This window comes from Pelmatolapia mariae, linkage group LG14, assembly GCF_036321145.2.
Source record: "Pelmatolapia mariae isolate MD_Pm_ZW linkage group LG14, Pm_UMD_F_2, whole genome shotgun sequence".
Taxonomy (NCBI): domain Eukaryota; kingdom Metazoa; phylum Chordata; class Actinopteri; order Cichliformes; family Cichlidae; genus Pelmatolapia; species Pelmatolapia mariae.
The window spans coordinates 10063074-10084897 of record NC_086239.1 but is presented as its reverse complement, the minus strand read 5'-3'; the positions used below and the strand labels follow the sequence as shown (position 1 = coordinate 10084897).

General features: G+C 39.6%; 1 protein-coding gene across 2 annotated transcripts in view; it reads left to right on the top strand.

Annotated features, from left to right (window-relative positions):
- lsamp (limbic system associated membrane protein) overlaps positions 1 to 21824 on the top strand; it is a 443552-nt gene that overhangs the window by 227689 nt on the left and 194039 nt on the right. The window contains exon 2 of one of the 2 annotated variants that reach the window (XM_063494225.1): positions 8044 to 8122. In XM_063494225.1, the coding sequence (XP_063350295.1) occupies positions 8044 to 8122 (79 nt within the window). Of the gene's footprint in view, positions 1 to 7688; positions 8123 to 21824 lie in introns of those variants that run through there. The other variant, XM_063494224.1, reaches the window with a different exon arrangement.

The window sequence follows — 21824 nt, the reverse complement described above, 5'->3', positions numbered from 1 at the left end:
AAGCAGGCGCTATGCCAGTGTAGGCAGGCATCTTTTGGTAATGCAAAACATACTCAGATGGTAATCTTGCCAAAGCAGGTGTTACATACAGAGTATAACCTTATGTTGCTGAATAAAGGTTCAGCCACTATTTTATTAGATATTGTACGGGAAAGTGGGTGCTTTTAGTATATTTAATAGTTGTGTTAAATGAATACAAAAAATATATGCTAAAGTCTTCGAAGTGTAATTTTCCAACTTAGACCTCCTTTTTTTAGCATGTCGTCCACAATACAGCAAGCTTTTTGGCAAAGTTTTGCCTTATTTTGTATTTCTGCTGACACAGAGATACAGGGATGGAGAGCAAGAGGCTTCAGGCCAGGGTGTGTTGTGCTGCATTTGTGTGTCAGTGTGTGTGTGTGAGATACAGCATATTGCTGAGTATGTTTCTGGGTATTGCTTTTCCAGCATATCATGCATTTTGCTGCCAAGAGTCTGGTTTTGATCGGAATGCCAGGGTGAATTATGCATACACTCTTTCTTATGAAGAGAAGAAACTTGTTCTGTTTTTATCAGGAATCTTAGTCGTTGTGTCCCTTACACACACCTGGAGTACGTTTCTGCTGGGGAGCATGTGTTCCCAGTGCAGCCTAGTCTAGACTGACACAGAGTGCATTTTGCTTAAGAAACAACAAAAAAAGAGAGATTGGAGGGGAGACTTTGGCTCATTGATCTTCTCTAGCTCACAATGGAGCCGACTGCCATTTGTTTTCACACAGAGGTTAGATAGTGCACAATGAAGGTGGGTGAAGAATCAGAATCCCATTATAGATCCTGCTCTCTTGTTAAAAGCGGTGGGGTGTTTGGGCTTCATAAGCCAGTATTGATTGGGGGACTAAAGATGGAGAATGTTTTGGAATACGATACACCCGTAAGTGGGGGGTTTGTTCCACAGTAATGCACAGCATTTAAACATGAAACACCCAAAAAACTCACTCAGTCAAAGTAGCTGACTGGGAAAATTGAGGTGGAGAGTCACGCTGCGATCTCAACACGACTGAGGTGGAAATGTTTGCTCCACTTTTCTTTTGTTGCTGTGAGGTTTCCTGTTGACCCCACTGGTGCATTAGTTGAAATCAAATCCTGCAAAATCCTGCATGTTCCCACCAACAACAGCATTAGGTTCATGGCCAAAATTAAGCCAAACATTTGGCTTTGAATGCGGCCACGTGTGTTTATTGGCAACCCAGGGATGTTAGAGCTTTTGCACAGCCTCATCGCTCATTGATCCCACATTATGCACAGTTACTTGCAGGAGCAGTTGCAACTTCTTTTGGACGCTCGTGCACAATTAGAGCGTGCCGTTAACATTTTACTCTGTCTTCTCCTCCAGTTTGTGTCATCCCACTGTGGCTTCCATCTGTGGGCACTATTAGCTGAGGAGACTGCTTTTTGCACTCAGTGGGATATTTGACAGTGTAACAGCAGTTTAACAGTCCTTGTGAAATGCCATATTTTTGCACAAACTGTGTCCTCCTAAGTTTTGTATAACTCTTATTCTTAGTTTTCATCTATAGTATTATCTGGGTACAGCAGTGTTTCAGCAATACACCTTCTGAATGGTGGGTGATGTGAAATGTAGACTAAAAAAAAAGAATAGTCAAAGGAGCTGAGGCTGAAGTGTTCTGGCTTGTGGTTTTTAATATAGGTCATGCTTCAAAAGCACAGACTTCCCCTAATGCAACTTGACAGTGTCTTTACTCTAAACCCTTCTCTATATTGTTAACATTCCCATACTTAAAAAAGAAAAGAAAGAAAAAACAACTCCAAGCCTGCTACAACACTACTCATTTTAATATCAAAGTTCTTTTCACTAGCTTGACAAAATTCCTCCAGAACCACTGAACTGTTTCACAGTTGCTTCATTTAAAAGGACATCTCTGCAGGTTTTTAAATACTCACGTGGATACTGAAGAAAGGTTCTCTTACTGTATTCCTGTTCCATACAAGGCGCCGAAACATAGCCTCTTCTATTACCTGACACAAGGCCCTGTGAGAATGGAATGTCAGAAGAAGCAAGAGTAGTAATAGTGGTGAAACCTACATAATGTTATAGAATGGTTTTAAGAACAAGAACAAAAGGCACAACTCCACCTGTAATACAACACTTTGTTGAATCTTAACTGCTTAGGACTGAGTTTGTGTGGCAAAATGAAACATTTAATAGTGATGGTAAATATGCAGGATGTGTTTCCTGTTGCTCAAGTGAAGCTGACGGCAAAATTCATTTTAACTCACGTATGCAATCATTACTTTTAAATTATTAGCAATTTGAACAAGAAAAAACGATTCTAGCTTGTCCTTTCTAAAAAGTGTACAGTATTGATCTTATTTTGGTGTAATTATTTGTTTCTGTTATGACATTTTACTCCTGTGAAAGTCTAACTGTGACTTTTTGTGACGGGTGTATCCATCCATTCATTGTCTTTTGCTCAGTCTTCAGTTCAGGGTCACATGGGAGTTAGAGTCTAGCCCAACTAGCATAGGGCAAAAGGGTGGGTACACACTCACATTCACACCTACGGACAGTTTAGAATCACCAGTTAACCTAACCTCACTACCTACACATAGAGAACATACAAACTCCCTACAGAAAGACCCAGACTAGACGGTGGATTCAAACTCAGGATGTCTAGTCTAAGTTTTGCCTTTACAATAAAAAATAAAAAATAAAAAATAAAAAACTGAGTAGAATGGAGCAAACTACTCACTGACTTAAGTTCAGTTTTTTTCTTGGAAACGTTGAATCGGCTGTCATAAGAGTGACACATACAAACACAAACAAACTCAGTATTAAAAGCTGTTTCTCTGTTCTTAAATCAGAGTTATACATCTACAGTGTACTACATGTTTATCCCTTCTGTTTTCAGTTCTTTTGATCAAAGCTGGGTCGCTCTGACTGAATCATTATGACTCAATGAAATGGGGAGGGGTGCTTAAAGCACTTCATAATGTGCATTATGAAAATCATTCTACAGTGCCTGCCCTGTGATGCAGACCTCGTGTTAAAAAAAAAATACAAATGCCAGGTGATGTACTGCTTACAAACATTTTCTGGGTTTCAGTATGATTATGATTAAGTAGACCCATGATTTGTAGTTACATTATATTAGTCTCTGTTATATTTCAATAACATCACTTCCTAGAATGTTTTCTTGCTGCCACTTTTTTAAGCTGAAATACAGAGTTGAATAATAGATCATACTGTATGTTGCTTTCCCCTCAAAGAAGTTAATTCCCCTTATGCTGCCATTGTTTGATCATTTATCTGGCACAGGCTCTGCCACTTATCACAGAAAATACCAATTACTATGTATTTCCCCTCACTGTACCACGCATTAGCACTTCCATTGTACTGAATACTTCTCTTGGGTGCCGTGTTGTAGGAGCGCAGTGTTTTAAGATGATAGAAATTGTTATATATTGATTTGCAGAAAACACAGTTTCATCCCCTGTGTCAAATTCCTATTTTAAATAAAGCATCAGTATGGGTTCATTTGAGCAATCTGGTAAATTTTGATGCAAATTTTAGCACTTTGTGCATACATTTATCATGGAAGTAAATTTAACTAAAAAATAAAAGAGCAAAAAAGAAAAAGAAAATCAAAGCAAAGACAATTCAAAATCTACAAGAATATAACGCAGCCAGGTTCTTGGCTCTATGATGTTTTTGTCTTCCAGATTTGAGAGTCAGTGTGTGACAAGTTTCCCTGATATCAGGCTACTTTTTTTGTTTCTTACCTGCTCACTAAATGTGTTAACTTTAACAAAAAGATTTCTGTTCATGTCCAAAGCTTTCTGCACATTCATGCACGCTTCAACTATGTTATTGAGCCTGACTGAAAACAAACCCAGGCAACAGCACATCTAAAGTTAAAAAAAAGAATCCAAAACTGGCTTCCAGCTATATTGTTTTTCAGACATTTTTGGGAAAAAATTTCCTTTTTCTTTCTCTCTCCTCCATTCCTATCAGGCTGCTTGCATACACACAGCCAGAGGAAAACATGAGAGGATGTGCAGCTTTTTTGTTGATATCAAAACACTGTATGTGTGTGTTTGTGTGTCGCAGGCTTAATTATATTTACCACAAAACATTCTGTGGTTGTATGAACTCATAATTCATATTCATATTTTTGGGAGGGAAAAAGACCTATTGTTGAAGAAAAAGACTCATCTGTGTGTGAGGCATTGTTATTGTGCATAGTGTTCGTTTTTTTCTTAGTAAATCCCCTGCTTCTTTCATGCTTTTATTGGAGGAGGACAATGTATTCTAAATATTAAGACATCTCCCCTATAGAGATATAAAATAGATACAGAATTGATATAGAGATATAGGTCTCCGTGTCAGCTGTACAAATAGGGTGGCACCTAAGGCAGGAGACCTGGCAGGACACACCCTATAGGGACACAATCAAAGGAGGCCCTGCTAAGGGCCATAACAGTCCCTTGGACCTCGACCAGATGGTTTGGTAGCCACTAACAAGCTCCTGGAATAATTCTGGCTGGATATTTGAGCATTCTCCTTGGCAGAATTGATAGCGTTCACAAATCTTCAGTAGGGTTGTAGTCTTCCAAAGCTTAATGTTAGCCTGCTTTATCGATTCCAAAACCAGTTTAAATTTGTGTTTGTGATCATTTGTCCTGTTGGAACACTCAGCTGTGTCGACCACCAAGGACTCAGTCTTTGTCTTGTCTGACTTTTCTCCAGAAGGCATTTGACTCTTCCATGTGGACTAGCTTAAAAGAGCTGATTTTGGAGCAGTGGCTTTTTTCTTGGTACCCTCGTGGTCCCTGGTGATGTAAACCTCACTTCACTGTGGACAGTGACACCGGTGTTCAAGCAGCTCCCAGTTCATTTCAGTCTTGAATGCTGGAGGATGCTGGGTTGTTCTTAAACATCCTAACCAATTTCCTCTCATCTGAAGCTGACAGTTTGGGGTTTCTTCCAGATTTTGACAAAGTGGTGACACATTTGAATAACTTGTACTTACATTCAACTTTTTCTGCACTTGTTTAGAAATGGCCCATTAATCTTCTGGACTGAACTTCCCAAAGCCCCGACTTTAACCTTATTGAAAATTTGTGGACTATGTTTAATAGCCATCTATGTGCCAGAAACCAACTAATTTGAATTAACTTTACCAATTCTGCCAAGAAGAGTCAAATATCCAGCCAGGATTCTGCTAGAAGCTTGGCTAACAAAAGTGTCTGGTCGAGGTCTAATTTTCTAAGGCACATTTAAATATAGTGCCAAATATTAGTGAAGGTATATGTAAATATTTGAACCTGTATGTATACTTTTGAACTTGTGTGGATTAGAGAAAACTGTATGCAGTATGTATAATGTACAATCATCCCACTCTGGAAAAAGAACAGTTGAAAGAAATCATGAAAAGCCCAAAATTATAATGACATTCATCCATGAATGGTTTATGTAAACTTCTGACCCCAGCTGTGTAGAATGTATGCCAGCATGAACTAGCAAATAAAAAGGACTTTTGCCTCTGCTGCTGTGTCCTTTTGGCTCCCAGCTGTCTGCAAACCGAGGGGATCTTATTTTATTTTGTAATGTAAACAGCAAACAATGCATCACATTGTTCTACATGTCATATTCTGGATCAACGTACAATATGTTATGTACAGTTTATTTTGCGTGCACAAAAGGAGAATCCATGACCACGTCTGCTATTGAAACTCCAACACCAGCATAGCACCAACACAATAATAACTGCTGTGTTTCCGTGCATTCAGTTTGTCTCTGTGTGAGTGTTTGTGAGCCCTTTAGTACAGGGAAGGCCTCCAGGCATCAGTGGACTTCTGATAAGACCCGGTTAAAGCAGCTGTTTTGTTGGCCTCCACTCTGCCATCTCTCTGCCATAAAAGCAAGAATTCAACTTATTACACATATAAAGTCTCTTGGATCACCAGCGTACTTTTGAGAATTTACAACTATAAATAAAGCAAAAAGGCATGTAGGAGTCATCCCTACATAAATCTGTATTTCACAGAGACCCTCTTCTCTCCTCTTGTGAACCCAGTAAACCTTTTAAAGTGTTCTTAATGCATATGCTCTTTCATAAACTGTGAAATTACCAAGATAGCCTAAACCTCTAGAAGATGACGAAAACTGTAACAAGCACTATTTATTAAGCACCAAGTAGGGAGCAGCTTTTCAAGCGTCCCTCTCTGTAAACAGTTTAACACTTCTCAACTAATGCACTAACATAAGCACCTCCATACATTTACTGACATAAATTTTTCTAAATTATCAAAAAAAGTCTGCATAAAAAAAGGAGGGTAGAGATGCTTCGAGAGGCTGCCGTAAAACAGGCGACTGATTGTGTCTGATTGTGTTTTTAAGCTAGCTGGAGTAATTGCAATGTTAAGAACATATGTAATTATTCTACGTTCAGGTCATGACCTCAGCAAGTGCTGTGCTTGTATCAGTGTGACTAGTTTAGAGCACTACAATTAAAGAATTAAAGTGTGATTCTGAATTATTAACTGCATACCCCCAGAGACAAAATAAAAAAAAAAAAAATGGGAGTGCACTATGCAGCGAATGACAATGATTCACATTAGTATTAATGTATTTGCAGAATCAAATAAAATGCTAAATGCACTGCCTAAATTGTTACACTGCACTTCATTAAGCACATCGTCAAGTGAGCATTAGATCAGGGCCTATTAAGCCAGTGCTTGATTGGCAAGTGGTGAAATTACAAGCTCAAGCTGCATTCACATGTCTGCATAATTGCGAGGCGTGCACCTCACAAACTTGTGTCCTTGCTTATGCTGAAAGTGGATGTAATTACTTATCAAGCTATGGCATCACAACAGTCAATGCTAGTCTTGACAAGAGGTGATTATGTCTGGTTAAGCTATTCACGGCTCCGTATCATCCTCAAAATGGTAAAAATAAGTATAAAAATGTTTATTTTTTTCTATTATATATAGAGAATGCTTCCAAAAATGTCCTTTGGTTTAATTTCATGTCTAACATTTAATGGAACATGTTAAATGGAACTGTATAATGCAAACAACAGGCTCTCCACCTAAATCATAATTAGGCACAAAAAGTATCCACTCGAGATCTCATGGTCCACTGCAGATCTGCTAGGCATGGAAATGCTATGGGAGCTAATGGTGTAAATGAGTGGATACCTGCTGTAGATAAATGAGCTTGTTTGAAGAGTAATGGTACTGAAGTGATCCTCAGAGGAAAGTGTCTTTCTGCATGGCTTCACCTCAAGGAAGGAAAGTTTTCTAGACCTATTTAAAACTGGAAGTTTGGGTTGTTTTTATTATATTTTTTTCTCTGTTTGTGTCCAAAACCTGTTCTGAAATTCAAGACGCGTAATAGCCTTCACCCTGGATATTCAGATACACAACTCGATTCTTTTCTTCTTTTGAATATTTTTGTTTTTCTTATTCTCTAAAAATAAAAACAAAAATAAACTTATTCCACGGTGTTCCTCGGTCCTCGTTCGGTTGTGTCTCACCGAAAGGGACCTCAGGTGGTGCTGTTGTCCTGACAACCAATAAGGGGAGCATCAGAGTCAGACGGCTGGATAATCTGAGAGAGAGAGAGTGAGAGAGAGAGAGGTAGGGGGTGGTGGTGGTGGGGGGGTGATTTTCCCAGACTCTAAACAGAAGCTTGCCTCTCTCCATCGTCGCTGTGCCGTGTCTTTACGCGGAGAGCTTTGTGCGTCACTGGAGTACAGAAGGAGGATTTTCGCCCCCCCCTCCCCCTCCAAAAAAGTATTTTCGGAACCTCGTATCACCCATTCATTCCGAACTGCTTTGGACCTAAACACATTCCCGCGTTTACCAGAAGTGTGGACAACTACGACTGTTTCCCCCTACCCGCTTTTTCACCCTTGGATTTATAACTGCAGAAACGCGCGCGCGCTCCTGTGCTTTCAAAAATGCAAGTCGGACGCAAGTCGTGCTGGAGGCAGTTACAGGCTTCGTTTTTCAGACTGCTTTGTCTTATCCCCACAGGATTCCCCGTCCGGAGTGTGGATATGCAGAGGGCCACCGACAACATCACTATCCGACAGGGCGACACGGCGATTATAAGGTAAGACTCTGCTTCCAACTTTCCTCTGCTGCTTCCCCACACCCCCGCCTCTCTCTGGATGCTGAGCAGCAGCAGCAGCAGCATCCTCCGAGCGAAAGATTGCAGCTTGTTTTATGCATTCATTTATTTTTGTTGTTGTCCTTTCTTTACGAACTTTTTCTCTCGTTTGTTCGGTACAGAGAAGTGACGGAAATGTTGAGCGATTGCATGTTCTCCGCTTGCGTTTCTAACTTTTGTGTCACAATCTTTGTGAGAATCTTTGTGACACAGGACGCTGCGGCGGTGGTCACACCGCTTTATAGAACTTAAGATCAAGATGCTCTTGATAAAAGGCGAAGTGCGTCACCGTGACCGTGGCAATCATGACGGTGTGGTGGTGGGAAGGTTAACGACAAAGACTGATTACTGATTGCAGACAGGAATAACATGTTGCAAAAGACGACGTGTGACGAATCATCCATGAGATGTTAGGAAAAGATTAACTGCCAGCAGTCTGCAGGGGGGCAAGAAGGTGAAGTAGCAGCAGTGCAGCTGAGATCTCGTTTGAGGGTTTTTTGCTTTTGCAGCTTTGTTTGTGGCCCTGCAAATTTAAAGATTCTCTCTGGATCTTTACGCGGATTTTTAGCTTTTTAAATTTTTATTTATTTATTTATTCACCACATATGTTAAGACATCCCATGTAATCACTTCGTAAACAATGGAAGCTGACAACTGTCTTATTGTGATACTGCTGGGCAGAGCTGGGTGAACACGTGATGACAGCCATGTGTTTTTGACAGGCTATAAATCAGAAAGAGGATTTGGATTGTTTTGTTTATTTATTTGTTTATTTATATGTTTTGTGCACAGGGCTTTTCCTCAGCAGCCCCTCTCACCCACTCCCCCCAATCCTTTAAATGTACTCCAAATCAGTTAGTTTACCACATAGTGACTGTGGCAATGGCAATTTTCTTTATATTGCATGTGTTCATTACATGCAAATTCAAAATGCTTAACACATATGATAAAAAAACATGACAACCTGTGAAGGTTTACAGTGCCTCTAGGCTGTGAGAGAATAAACTGCGGTTATATGCTGGACTTTTAGCACAGCCGGTCAACAAAGCCTGCAGGCATGGACACCGCTTCCCCAGCCCCATATAAGAGAAAAAAAATGCAAGCACACACATTTCCACATTTCCTCACATGTGCCCTGAGCTTGCATACACACAAAAGCTGTATGCCCAAACACACACACACACACCAAGAATAAATCCCTTTAATGGATTCCTTCTGGTGCACAGGTGCCATCCATTTAGGTATCTACTGATCAAGTTAGTCATCTGACTCAGTTACTGTTGAACTCAGCGGGGGTCACAGCTATTTGTTTCACTTTCCACATCCAGTTGACTGCCTCGTTGCTGTAATCAGCCATTTGCCCCCACCCTAGTCACTCTCTATTCTTTAAAGGTGAGGTAACGTGGCAGGCTCTGCGCTCACCTGCCAAATTAGATTCCACTTTCTGGGAAAACTGTATCCCTAGTCCACTATTTCACCTTTATATCTGCCAAACGATGTTTGAATAATCTGTGGTAATCGCTCAGTGAGTGTCATAATTAATTTGATGTTTGCGATGCATCTTGTTGGGACTGATGATCAGTCTTATTTATCGTAAGGTAGACAGCGATAAGCTCTGGCTCAGAGCCCCGTGGCTCTGCTGAAAAACACAACCATTTTTCACACCCAGTTTCCACCTGACAAATAGGATTGAGAGGGGGTTTGGTGGGAGGTAGTTGCAGGACCACTAAGGCTAAAACGTACAAAGTTTGAGCAGGCGTGGGAGGCCGTTGGCTAGTAATTTGTCGTGTTACACAGTGTTGCTGATTCCCTAAGGGAGGGGGGTTTGTGAAGGCTGAGGGGTTATTGTTGACCCGGGGGCGTAATAAGGCCTGCGCTCCTTTAGCTGAGCCTGTGGCTGCAGTCGTGACACTCATAGCACGAGAGGAGCGATGCAGGAGTAGAGAAACAGTATGTGGCCAAACAGCCGCTGTGACAGAGCACACAGCAGCAGGGCCTCGCTACTGAAATGAGAAAGGAAATTTATTTTTACCAGGGGCAGAAGTGTGTCATGCTGAATAAATAAGCAAACTAAACTCTTTCTCCTCATGCGCAAAACTTTCAGATTTGTAGCACCGTTGTGAGTCACAGTGAAACCCTGCATCATGAGTGTTTATTTAAGCTCCGCGAGGCTGCAGATTCATCGATGTCATGAGAATAATATAAAGGATTGCATCAGCTCTCTGCTCTATATTTTTATCAATACCACAGTCATAAAGCAACAATCTGCACTGGAAATCACAATGGACACTCAGTCCAATTATAGCTGACTGATTTATTAATACAAGATTTGAATAGTAAGTTATATGTAGCTAGGCTAGGGTTATGATTAGATAACCCTAACCCTACCGACCAACAAATACTTGAAGTGACAAGCGCATATTCTCTAGCCTGAGCCTGACACAGTGCTCTGCTCACAGAATCTCATTCATTCTGGATCAAAAGTGAATGTAGGCTAGATATCGACACATATCTCTAACAACCTGTGTTGCCTGTACAGAACAGCAGAGAATCTACATTGATTTTTACTTGCATGGCTTCTATATCACAAGGCAGAAATTTTAGCAGTCTGTTTTCCAGCACTATATAAAAGGAATAATCTATACTCTTAACCACATTTAAGTCTATATCTGAAGAATATCATTGGCTCAGATGAATATGTTTACACCATCGGTTGTAGTGTGAAGTAAATCAGAGATCATCTGATGTTCAGTAGACTTAAAATCTGTTAATTCAAACTATGTGAATACTGAGGTTTTGTAACATAGTTTCTTTGGTTATCTCAGAAGCAAGAAAATTCCATCCTAAGTTTGCTGCTATCTTAATGATCTTGTGCCGCTGTGTGCTGTTCAAAGATTACAAACTCTTTGAGTCTTATATCTGTCCCTAAGCTGTCTTCTTGCTCTAAAGGAGGCCTTTTTATTTAAATTTGTAACTGCTTGAAGTGACATTTGCCTCTGGAAAACACGAACATAAGTCCTAGCATATTAAATCCAGGCCTGTATCCCAGCAGTGATGTTGCAAACCTATAAGATTTAGGTCGCTAAAAAGCACCCCATATTTCAGCGCTTGCTTCCATGGTGACTTAGCCTTAGCCTGTTTTTACAAGGATGATGCCAACAAGTGAAATCAAACTGTTCTCATCCTTAGCAAGGCAGAAGAAATAAATCTGAGGAGAGGAAAAAGATAAGTTTCTCCACATTTCTTGAAGCAGTTTCTCTGTGTCACAATAGTTTACTTTTTAATTTATTTTTTTGTCCTTCTCTATGCAGCGGCCTTAAGGAAGAGGTTTCAGTCTCAGGCAAAGCCCTTATAATTGACGATTGCTTATTAAACCACTGATAGTGCTGTGATTGCGCTCCTCTGGGTCAGAAATCTGCACGTTAACAATTCATTGTGCTTCCTTGTTACTTCCAGGGACGATGGTTCTGTATTTGTGCTTTTGCCTCAAAGGATCTTCTTTTCCAGAAATTTTCCTTTAATTTTAGTCAGAGTTGGTCAAATCAGGCTGTGACACAACTACAACATGATGTTAGTCTAACAGATTCACGGTTCTGGAAAATAGTGAATGCAGGTTTTTTTAAATTTTAATTTCTATTTAATATTATTACAATTTTTTTGAATTTGCATGATTAAAACTTCCACTTTTAGCCACATTGACTGCACATTGTTTATTTCGTTTGATATATATTTAAATATGCAGTTCTAATCTCTGTATACAGTGGTGTTAAAAAAGTGTCCCTGATTTCCTATTTTTTTTATATCTCATGTAGGTTTGGATTTTTTCCCCTTAATATTAATCACCTTCATTTAGAAACTGCATTTTGTGTTTCATTGTGTTATCTTTGTCTAATATTTAAATTGCCTTGATGATCTGAAACATTTAAGTGTGACAAACGTACAAAAACACCACTGTATCGATGTGTGTGTGTGTTTTTGTCACGTGTGGTCCCAGGACAGTTCTGGGCAGTATCTTAACTGTTCCTATGACTACACTTTTCTCGACAGAGACCTCTGATGTTATGCCTGGAATCTGATGGCGCTACTCTTCCAGTTTTGGAGTTCCAGCTCTTCGTGCTCATATTACCACTGGGAGCAGTTTGAACTTTACCTTCCATGTCTACTCCAGTTGCTCCTTCAGCCCCTGATATATCTCTGTTTTTGTCTTCCTGATGTTGCAGTCTGCTGGGATTGCTACATCCATCACAACTGCAGTCTTCTGTTTCTTTTCCACCACCTCTATGTCTTGCATGTTGGCTAGGAGCTGCTCATCTGTCTGGAACTCAGAGTCCCACGGGACCTTAGCCCTGTTGTTCTCAACCACCTATCGGGACTTGGGGACTTATAGTCAGTATTTGGTACAGATGTTCTTGTACACCTTCCTGGACACTTAGTTGTGTCACTCTATTTAAGATGCAGCTTGGATCCTACATCCTAGACCTTTGCATAGTCTGTAACCTGTGTCCGCTTGGTTGTGGTAGACTCCAGCCTCTATGTATCTGGTGCTTAGGACCTGGTCTTGTGTCCTTCATGATCAACAGAGCCTGTGTGCTATGCTTTAGGCTGGCCTTTTCTGGCTGCTGATAGTATTTCTTGATGTGTTCCACTTGCTCTGTCTATCGATAGCAGGGATTTGGTTGCCCACGATAGTTCCTCCTCCTGTTCCTCTTCACTCTCTGTCTTCAGCTGCCTGAGGCATTCATGGAGCAGCTCATCTTGGGTGCAGTCTTCCTGATGTCTTCGTGAATGCTCTGTTATATCTTCGGCTGTGGCTCTGACAGTCTGGTTCTTGCCCTTTCTCTTTCTCGTGCTCATAGAGCCTCAAGAGTTTTAAGGAGTTGTGAGGAGTTATTATGTCATTACATTAGTGGCATCTATCTCCTCCTGTGGTCAGCTTATTATTCCAGTTGGGTATCTGTAGGGATTATGTATTGATGGCTTTGATTTCATTCCTAGCATTCAGCTGGTTTCTCAGCACCTGACAAACCTTGTTGAGATATTTGACTATGTCTGATCTTTGTGCATCTTTATCATGGTTCCTATTGTCCTGTGGGACACCCAGGTACCTGTGGCTGTCCTATATATCTGCTCTTCAGCTTTTCTGGCAACTTCACACCTTCAGTTTGGACAGTGGTTCCCAAACTTTTTTTTGGTAGGCTCCCCTTTGTTTAACAAGAAATATGGTTTGGAAAGACATTTGGCAACGCCTCATCCTCTGCTTTGCATTTGTGTGGGAGCCCCATCAAAAACCTGTCCATTATGCTAGCAGTGTCCAAGCATTTATAAGGTTGGGGAAACCTGCAGTCAGCTGAGACTGAAGAAGTCACTTGGATGAGTGACGAAACGTTTCTCCCATGAAAACGCTACGTCCAGATGAACAGAATCAACTTTTGGGGAGTGTCCAAGCATTCTTTTTTTTACCTTTTTAGGTCTGCCTGGCCTTAGAGTCCTGGTGTCCAGTGTACCGCTTTAATAACCAGGAGCGGGTGCTTTGTCCCTCTGGTGTTATTTGTTATTTCCAGTTGTGTTCTGATCTGTCCTTGTCATGTGCCTACTTCCATGTCATGGAGAGACAGGTAATTGGCCGGTAGAGAGAGAGAAAGAGAGAGAGTTGGGTACATTAGAGCTGTCAGAGCTGCATTAAATTAATTTTCAAGCATGGACTGGTGGTGAAAGCTGATGCTACAGTGATGACTATTTAATGGTCCCGTGCATAGCATCAAGTTCCACCACAGCTCCACAAAACTGACCTATCATCAAAATTTCTGTCACAGTAATTTACAATGGAGATGCAATGTCAAAACTTTGACAAATGCTTTCATAAGCTGAAACTTATATAGCGCAGTATGTAGTCTAGACAGTGGTGGGAGGAAAATCGAGCAAAAACAGATCAATTTCTGGATTTCCTGTCAGAGGGGCAGCAATGGAACATCATTTGGGATATCCAGTCCCCAGGGGGCTTTACTTTTCTCTCTGCAGCTCATTACATTGGTGAGCTGCTTTCTTTCTCTCTCTCTCATTCTCACTCTCTCTTGCGCTCTCTCACTCTTTTGACTTTAGAACCTCCCTAGGCATCTCTCTCAGTTCCTCTTTGCTCTTCACCACCCACCCCCTGTCCTTTTCTCCTCTCCCTGCCAACATTAAATTGTCCAGCTGTGTAGTCTTAACCTGATTCACAGAGGGAACATGAAGTCAGATGAGATGAAACTCATAGATGAGTTTCTTCACAAGGATCTTAAAGGAAAGCCCTGGAAAGGGTAAGACTGGTGACTAAAGAGCACTGACCAAGGAAGAGTCACAAACAGAGAGAAAAAAAGGAGTAAGATGAGTAGAATTAGTATAGGAAGGAGGGGGAGGGGAGGGATGCAGTATTAGTACAATCAGCACAATAATCCCTTCTGTTCCAGCCTGGGCTGGGGTAGGATTTTCAAATCAATTTCATTTTCACTCATCACGCTACAGTGGGACAGCTGACTGGCTGCCAGTTGGGTCATTATCGTCTTGTCCCCGTTTTGGCCTGGGACTGTGCAGAGGTGAGAGAAAAAGAGACTGGGTTTTGGTTTATGTTTTTGCCAACTGTGTAAAGTTTCACGAAGCCCTTTGGAACAGCTCCGAAGCGTCACAAGTTCCAGATGCTTTCATCTTGGTCAGAAGGATCTGAACGATGGCCTGCAGAGACGGTGCGAAGTCTTTTGGCATGGCAGATGAACAGAGTGTTTACGCTGTCATCTCAAGCTCACAGTCCAGCCCAGTTCAGTGGGATGTCTGAGCCACTGTCAGAAATCCCCAACCAGATGGTTGTAGTTTGATGTTTGCTGCTTCATCCTCAGAAAACATACCAGGACATGCTGAGCTCTTTATTATGTGGTTACAACATGTTTTGTGAATATCTCAACCAGGGAATTCAGATTCTTTCTTTTTTTTCTTTTTTTTTGGGGGGGGGGGGGGGCAGCTGAATACTAAAGCAGTGCTTCTCTCTAAAAGCAATTCCACTCCATTTCCATCTTTACATAGACTATTGTTGGACAGGCCAGGCTGTCTCTAAGTGCATATTTAAACTACTCAGCAATTTCTCAATGCCTCTGGCTGCCTATGGGTGAAAGCAGTGGAAGTGGAGTGGAAGAGTATTGTTATCACACTCCGAGAACCTCAAAATGTCATAGCGCTACATAGCTGCAGTAGATGTACTATTAAAAGACAGGACTGACTCAAAGGGTATGTTTGAAGTAATTACCAGTCGTCCATATGGTATGTGGTATATAGCAGTACCATGCATGTGTCTTTCCCACTTTACTGGATGATTGTATCTAAAGTTCACCCAGGCTTTGTCACTGTAATGAAACTTTCATCTCTGAGTGGTTTGTTAGCCATCTTGATTAATGACCAAATCGGTGCATCTGTTTTAAAAGCAAACACATTTTTTTTCCTTCTTACAATTTCATGCAAGTCAGCGTTTTTGACAAAATATGAAAGAACAAAGCAGGACTTTGGATTCACATTTAAAAACGTTGCAAGTAATCTTGACATGAAGTGGACAAATGAATAAAGTGCATGAGCTGCACTTAGCTGAACCATGGAAGCAGGTTAAATACATTTAAATCTTTCCATCAGTCAGAGTGAATTAAAGCTGAAACATGTGGGTTTGAGCTGTCTCTGCAGCTGTAAATCCACATGGCTTTAAAGCAGATTAGAGGCCTGCGGTAAGTATAGTGCTGGATGAGCGCGCTCATTGTTTACTTCCAAATTTTTCCAAATCAGCAAAAAACTGACTCATTGACAGATACTTTGTGCAAGTGGCCTATATGTCATCAGCAGTAAGCGGAATGTCTATTGCTCATTTATTCATGACACACAGAGCATGCAAGCCTTTTCATTATGCTAAACCTAGTGTGTCTGCTTTGATAACGAGTACGAAAAAATAGTTTTCTTCTTCTTCCTTTTAACTGCAGGTATCACATTAGCCAGTGTTACAAGATGTGTGTTTGTTTGAGAAAACTATCTCCCATGTTTGATGATGACTTCAATATGTTTTTAGTTCCAGTTTCAGCTCTCATCATTGTGCATGTTTTGTCCCTAATTAAACATTATGTGTCTCTTTAGGCCTCGGAGTGCAGTGGTTTGGGGTGGGTGATTTAATTGGCACTTTAGGCAGGTTAATTGAATATTATTTTTAATTAGGCTAGAATTAAATTGAGCTGTTCATGCTTTTTGTGACTCATAACTTGGACCTTCGTGTGCAATTATATGGATTTATAACTACTTAATTTATAACTACTTGGTTTCCAGTTAATTAAAAAGCTAATACTCCAAGCGTCTTTTAAGCCTGCCCGGTCCTTATGTGTATAGAGTTTTCTGGGACTAATGAGTTATTTTGCTTACACTGTTCTTTATTTGTATTTGTCTTGAGTCAGTAGCAAACCTATTCAATGGTTTGGTATTTTCCTTTATTATTTCACTTTAAAAAAACAGAACATTATTTTAGAGAGCAGTTATGTCATTTCTAGTTTAACCTTGTAGGAAAGTTTATCTCACTCTTACAATTTCTTTTCAGACTACACTGATACAGAAGTGTGCGTAGTTGGCCTAATATCACAGCAACTTGGTGGTAACGGAGCTGGGACATGGGTTAAGTTAAGAGTGAGGTACGTTCAAAGCTTTTGGAGCTGGAGAAAAAGAAGGAAGTGTCCTTACTCCCACAAGCTGAAGGATAATCTAAAAAAGGTTGCAGTTTTTACCCAGAATAAAAGCTGAAGCACTCCCACAAGAAGTACGGAAGATGCCTAGTCTGTAAATCTGTGCTTGACACTATTTTTTAAATAACTACAAGTAATCAGTGGCAACAATTCTGAATAATTTTGATTTGGTTGGAAGGACTTTATGAAATGTTACAGCTGTTTTACATGTAAGATGAATGTGAAATGTGAAATTTGAAAATTGCAACCGCAAAACATTTTTGTCAAATTGTTATATTGCTTATTGTGAGTACCAACTAGCAGCATAAAGTGTGTATGGGTGGAAGAAATAAAACCCATGCATTTATTTAACAGCCCCATGCACAGCCACAGTCTTGCAGTGTGGAAGCCGATTAACTAAAATTTATACTGCAATAAACAAAAGATAAAATATGCAGAAAACCGTAGTGCTCTGCAGTATGGGAAGCTTAGATATGTGCCACTGACATTTAAAGTCAATGGAGGCCTTTCTTGGTTATTACAACAGTGGTATGCAATGATCCATAGTTACATAGCTGCTCTTTGTCACTGTGACTTATACAGTATAAGTGAGCTTGTACTCATTCCTGACAATAAAGATTTTTATTCATTATTGTGTATTTACAGTTCAGTCTCTGAAAATGTGTATAAAAATTCCTGTAATTCATTTGTGGTTAACACAATATATTTCAAAATCTGCACTTTAAGCCCAAATCTATTATATAACCCAAACCTTTATTTATTTTGGTACACAAAAACTTTTTGGTAACAAAAATTGTGTCAGAATTTCCCTTTGTGTGCTGCAGTGAACTCGATGGCTGCAAGATGCCAAATATAGGCAATGGTACTGATAATAAGTGTTGTTTAGCTAAATTAATATTAAACATACCAAGACTTGTCTAATTTTCTGTTATGAAGAAAATAGTTTTGTGTCATAATATAGCAAGATGGTCTTTGATTGATGGTTCTTTGATTTGTTGTTCATTCTGTAAGTGAATGCTGCAGTTGCAAGCCAAATGCGTATTTATTTATGGACTTCTCTAATTACATGGTATTAAAAAAGACAGAGCAGCAAATAAAGCACGCTTTGTTGTAAAAACAAACTGTTCTGGATTTAAAAGGAAAGATAAAAGTGGTCATATTAGTTGATAAAATGAGTTGTTTTTATTTTTCTTGTACTCTTGGTACAAATTACTGGAAGTGAACAAACTAGAGAAAAAGCCAACGTTTTGGCTGCGACAGTCGCTCCTAAGATGGACTTACTACCGAAGAGCTTATTTATCTGTAGTTTGCAGCATTATTATACAAGTTATGCAGGAACTCAACATTTTGATATCTCCTAAAAGGGCATTTCATGCACTCAGTATCTCCTTTCACTGCTCGAGTTGATAGGCCACGCTTTGAAGTTTCCTGTTTTTGTTTTTTGTTTTTTTATATTCAAGCATCAGCATGATAATTCTGAGATAAATTTGAATTTGTACTAGAAAAGTATTCTTTGTTGTTCTGGATCAGTGTGTTAAGTTATGTTTTCGGCTGTATATTCATAACCTGCACGCAGCATCGCGTTGACCCCTGGGGAAACTGTGCATTTGTTTCAAAGGCATACTCTAAATGGCCTTAATGACAACATGTTTTGATCTGCATTATCCCACTGAGTCTTACTTTCCATTTCAAAAGAAAATGATCTGAAAAGCCACAGTGGTAAAGGTGTGGGAGATTAATTAGAGTTTCTCTCTTGAGCATTTGGCATTTGGAAATGGAAATGGGGCTGATGCCATCGCCTACTTGCTTTTACAATCCCATCTGACTTGTAGAGCATAAATGTGTCAGATGTTAAAAAAAAAAAGTTTAACTGAAGCACTTTTCTACTTTATATAGCACATTGACATTCAAGCATTCATATTAACATAAAGAAAATGACAAATAAGTCAGCATTGCTTGTCTCATTTAATCCTTTTCAGTTCAGTTTAATCCTCTACCCTGTGGATCAGCATTGTTTTTGACTACAAGAACATTGCTTCTGTTTCTGTGTGTTACACAATTACCTACAATTAAATCAGGTCCCCAAGTGAACAGTTTGGATGTTGATTCTGTTAGCCCAGCTATCAGGGACCAAGCAGCCAAGAGCATACAGGCACAGGTGTAATCTTCAAAAAATGGGTTTTATTATACCCCAAAAAGGACAAAATTATTACAAAACTTCTAAATGATAAAAACAAACTATTTTACCAACCACGTTGGCACATAAACTAAAGGTCAGGTTAACAAAATTCGACTCAAAAACCACTTAACAAACCATAACTCAGCAAACTTTCCTGCCCAAATGAGAGACAGCTCCAGTTATATAGCCATCGAGAGCCCCATTGTATACACCAAAACCACAGAGATAATCGCTCATCATAATACAAGAAGAACCCTATTCTCCCCTGTGCGGTCATAACAGATGGTTAAGTCCATTTTATTGGCCTCTACATTTAAACCAGCTCCACCCTCAGCCTCCTCTTTTACCCAAACCAGGAAGGATTGGAGCAGCAGCCAGGTAACTCAAAAGGAACAGAAAATAATTAACAAAGCATATATCCATATTACCGTAACAAACAATACAAAACAGATTCTGTGCCATCATTTGGACTACAGCTTACTGCTGTCATGTATTACAAACTAACTCCAAATTAACTTATATTCACTGAACAATGTAAAAATAAGACAGAAATGTAAACATGAATATTACCCGAGTATTTCAGTTGTGTGGTTGCTTGCAGCCATCACACCAACATTCATAAACTGCCCTCTAACTGTGGTTTAAAAATGTACCATTGAACCTCACCAAGTCCTTGTCAGCTTCCACCTATTGGCTTGTGTTGGACCCAAGAATACAATGCAGGGTTGGCTAATTCATTATTAGCTAATGTTCAGCACTTAAACTACATTAGCTAAAGCACTGCAGTGCACTCACATTTAAATGGCATACAAAGGCTTTCTCATCAAGGACTTGAGAAGGGATGGCATTTGACTTGAGAGCACTTGTCTAACTGAATATCAGTGAAGTAACCCTAACATAGAGTTTCCACAAAGTACAATACAATAAATGTATCTTTTTGTACAACTGCGCAGATATTTAATGTAGATTAAAGAAATGTATTTTACCCATCTAGGTCTTCTATTTTTGCCGCCTGTTGTAAATGTGAAAACACCACAAAGAGGCCATTTAATAATATATTAGCTGCAGTTATTATATCGTCATCTGAGCCCTTAGCCTTATACTTTTTGATAAGTTGAGACGTAAAATATTACCATGGAAATGATGAATTGCTGCAACTTGATCTATCTAATTCATGTTCACTTATAAGAATGATTGTGTACCTTAATATACACAACATAACAGACATATCAGACACATATTTAATATGTATGTAAATTGTGCTGTATAAACGGATTAAAGTGGACCAGAACCATCTGGAACAGCATCCTGGCACCTTCAGTTAATGAGTCATTAAATCTGATAGGCATGTGACACTTTCATGGTGAAGATGTAGATAAAGTTTTTGGTCATGGTATTTCAGCGTGTAACATTTTAAGTGGCACGTAATTGCAAATGAAACTTTACAGAGATATATCAGCAAACACAAACTGATGTCAAATGTACAGCTTGACACAAAATGTGTCTCTGAGCTAAATGTACGGTTGTTGTGTTCCACTGGGAGAGGGGGAAAAACAGTTAATATGCGACACTGATAGATAGAGAAAGATGCAAGAAAGAGGAAACAAGATGAAGATGAGAGATTATTTTCAAAGGTAAGTACTGCTGAGCAAGTGTTATAGCAAGTTATAAAGTGTCAATTTGAATCTTGCATGTAATGTCCTCATTTATTCTAAGGTGCCTTTACTAGGTTACATCAAGTGTAGTAGACACTTATTTATATCTACTTTTTTATTAATAGGTTTATAGTAGGTACACGTATAGCTCAAATAACATCTGCTTATATTTTCCCGAATTCAGATGGGTAAACCCACAAAGACCAGTGCAAGTAGCAGCACAGGTCAACATATTATTGTGTTCTTTTCCCGATGCTGCACTGCTCCACCCAAATTTAGAGTTCTCCCACCTGCAACATCCCAGGTAAATCTTGACTATATATACACATTACAGGTCCTGACCTAAATAAATTGTATACAAGTTGGGGTTTTTTTCTCCTCACATGTATGAGTGGGAATTTGCCTCTCGCCCTATGGCAGCTGGGATAGGCTCCTGCATACCCCACCCCCATCCATGGCTCCGATAAGGACAAGCAGAAGAGAATGTATGAGCACAAGCCAAAAGAATAGTAATAATTTTAAAAGTGTATGTGGGCAGAGTCCATTTATGTTTTTCCTATCTTTAGTGTACTTTTCACTTATGCTCTGTGCAAGACCTTATTTATGTAATTGTGTCTTAATACTCGTCCACACGTCTTGTTTTTTGCATTCCTAGTTTGACCTGTTTTATATGCAAATGAAGCACTTCAATGAGTCTAAAGTTCCTTAAAACATGTTAAGTTTTCAGTTTACTTAACAGATATTTGCATCGCTTTGTCTCATGATGCTAAAGGACATAACACAATATGGTATGCCTGAAATAAACATTCTGCCCAAAGACTTAGAACAGGTGGCCAAGCACAAATACAGTCCCTAGGAGAGATGGCAGTAACACACTTCCTTTGTGTCTTCAAACAAAAAAAGGAAACCGCTCAGCCACTTTTTCAAAAATATTGTCTGTTTTATTCCTTGAGGATATTTCCATTCAGTCCTACGACAGAACCTGTCAAAAATAAATCATACAGGAACAAATGGTGTTGTGAATCTGGTGATATGTTTGGCATGTTTGAAGGAAAGTAAGGAGAACAATTTAGGTTTCT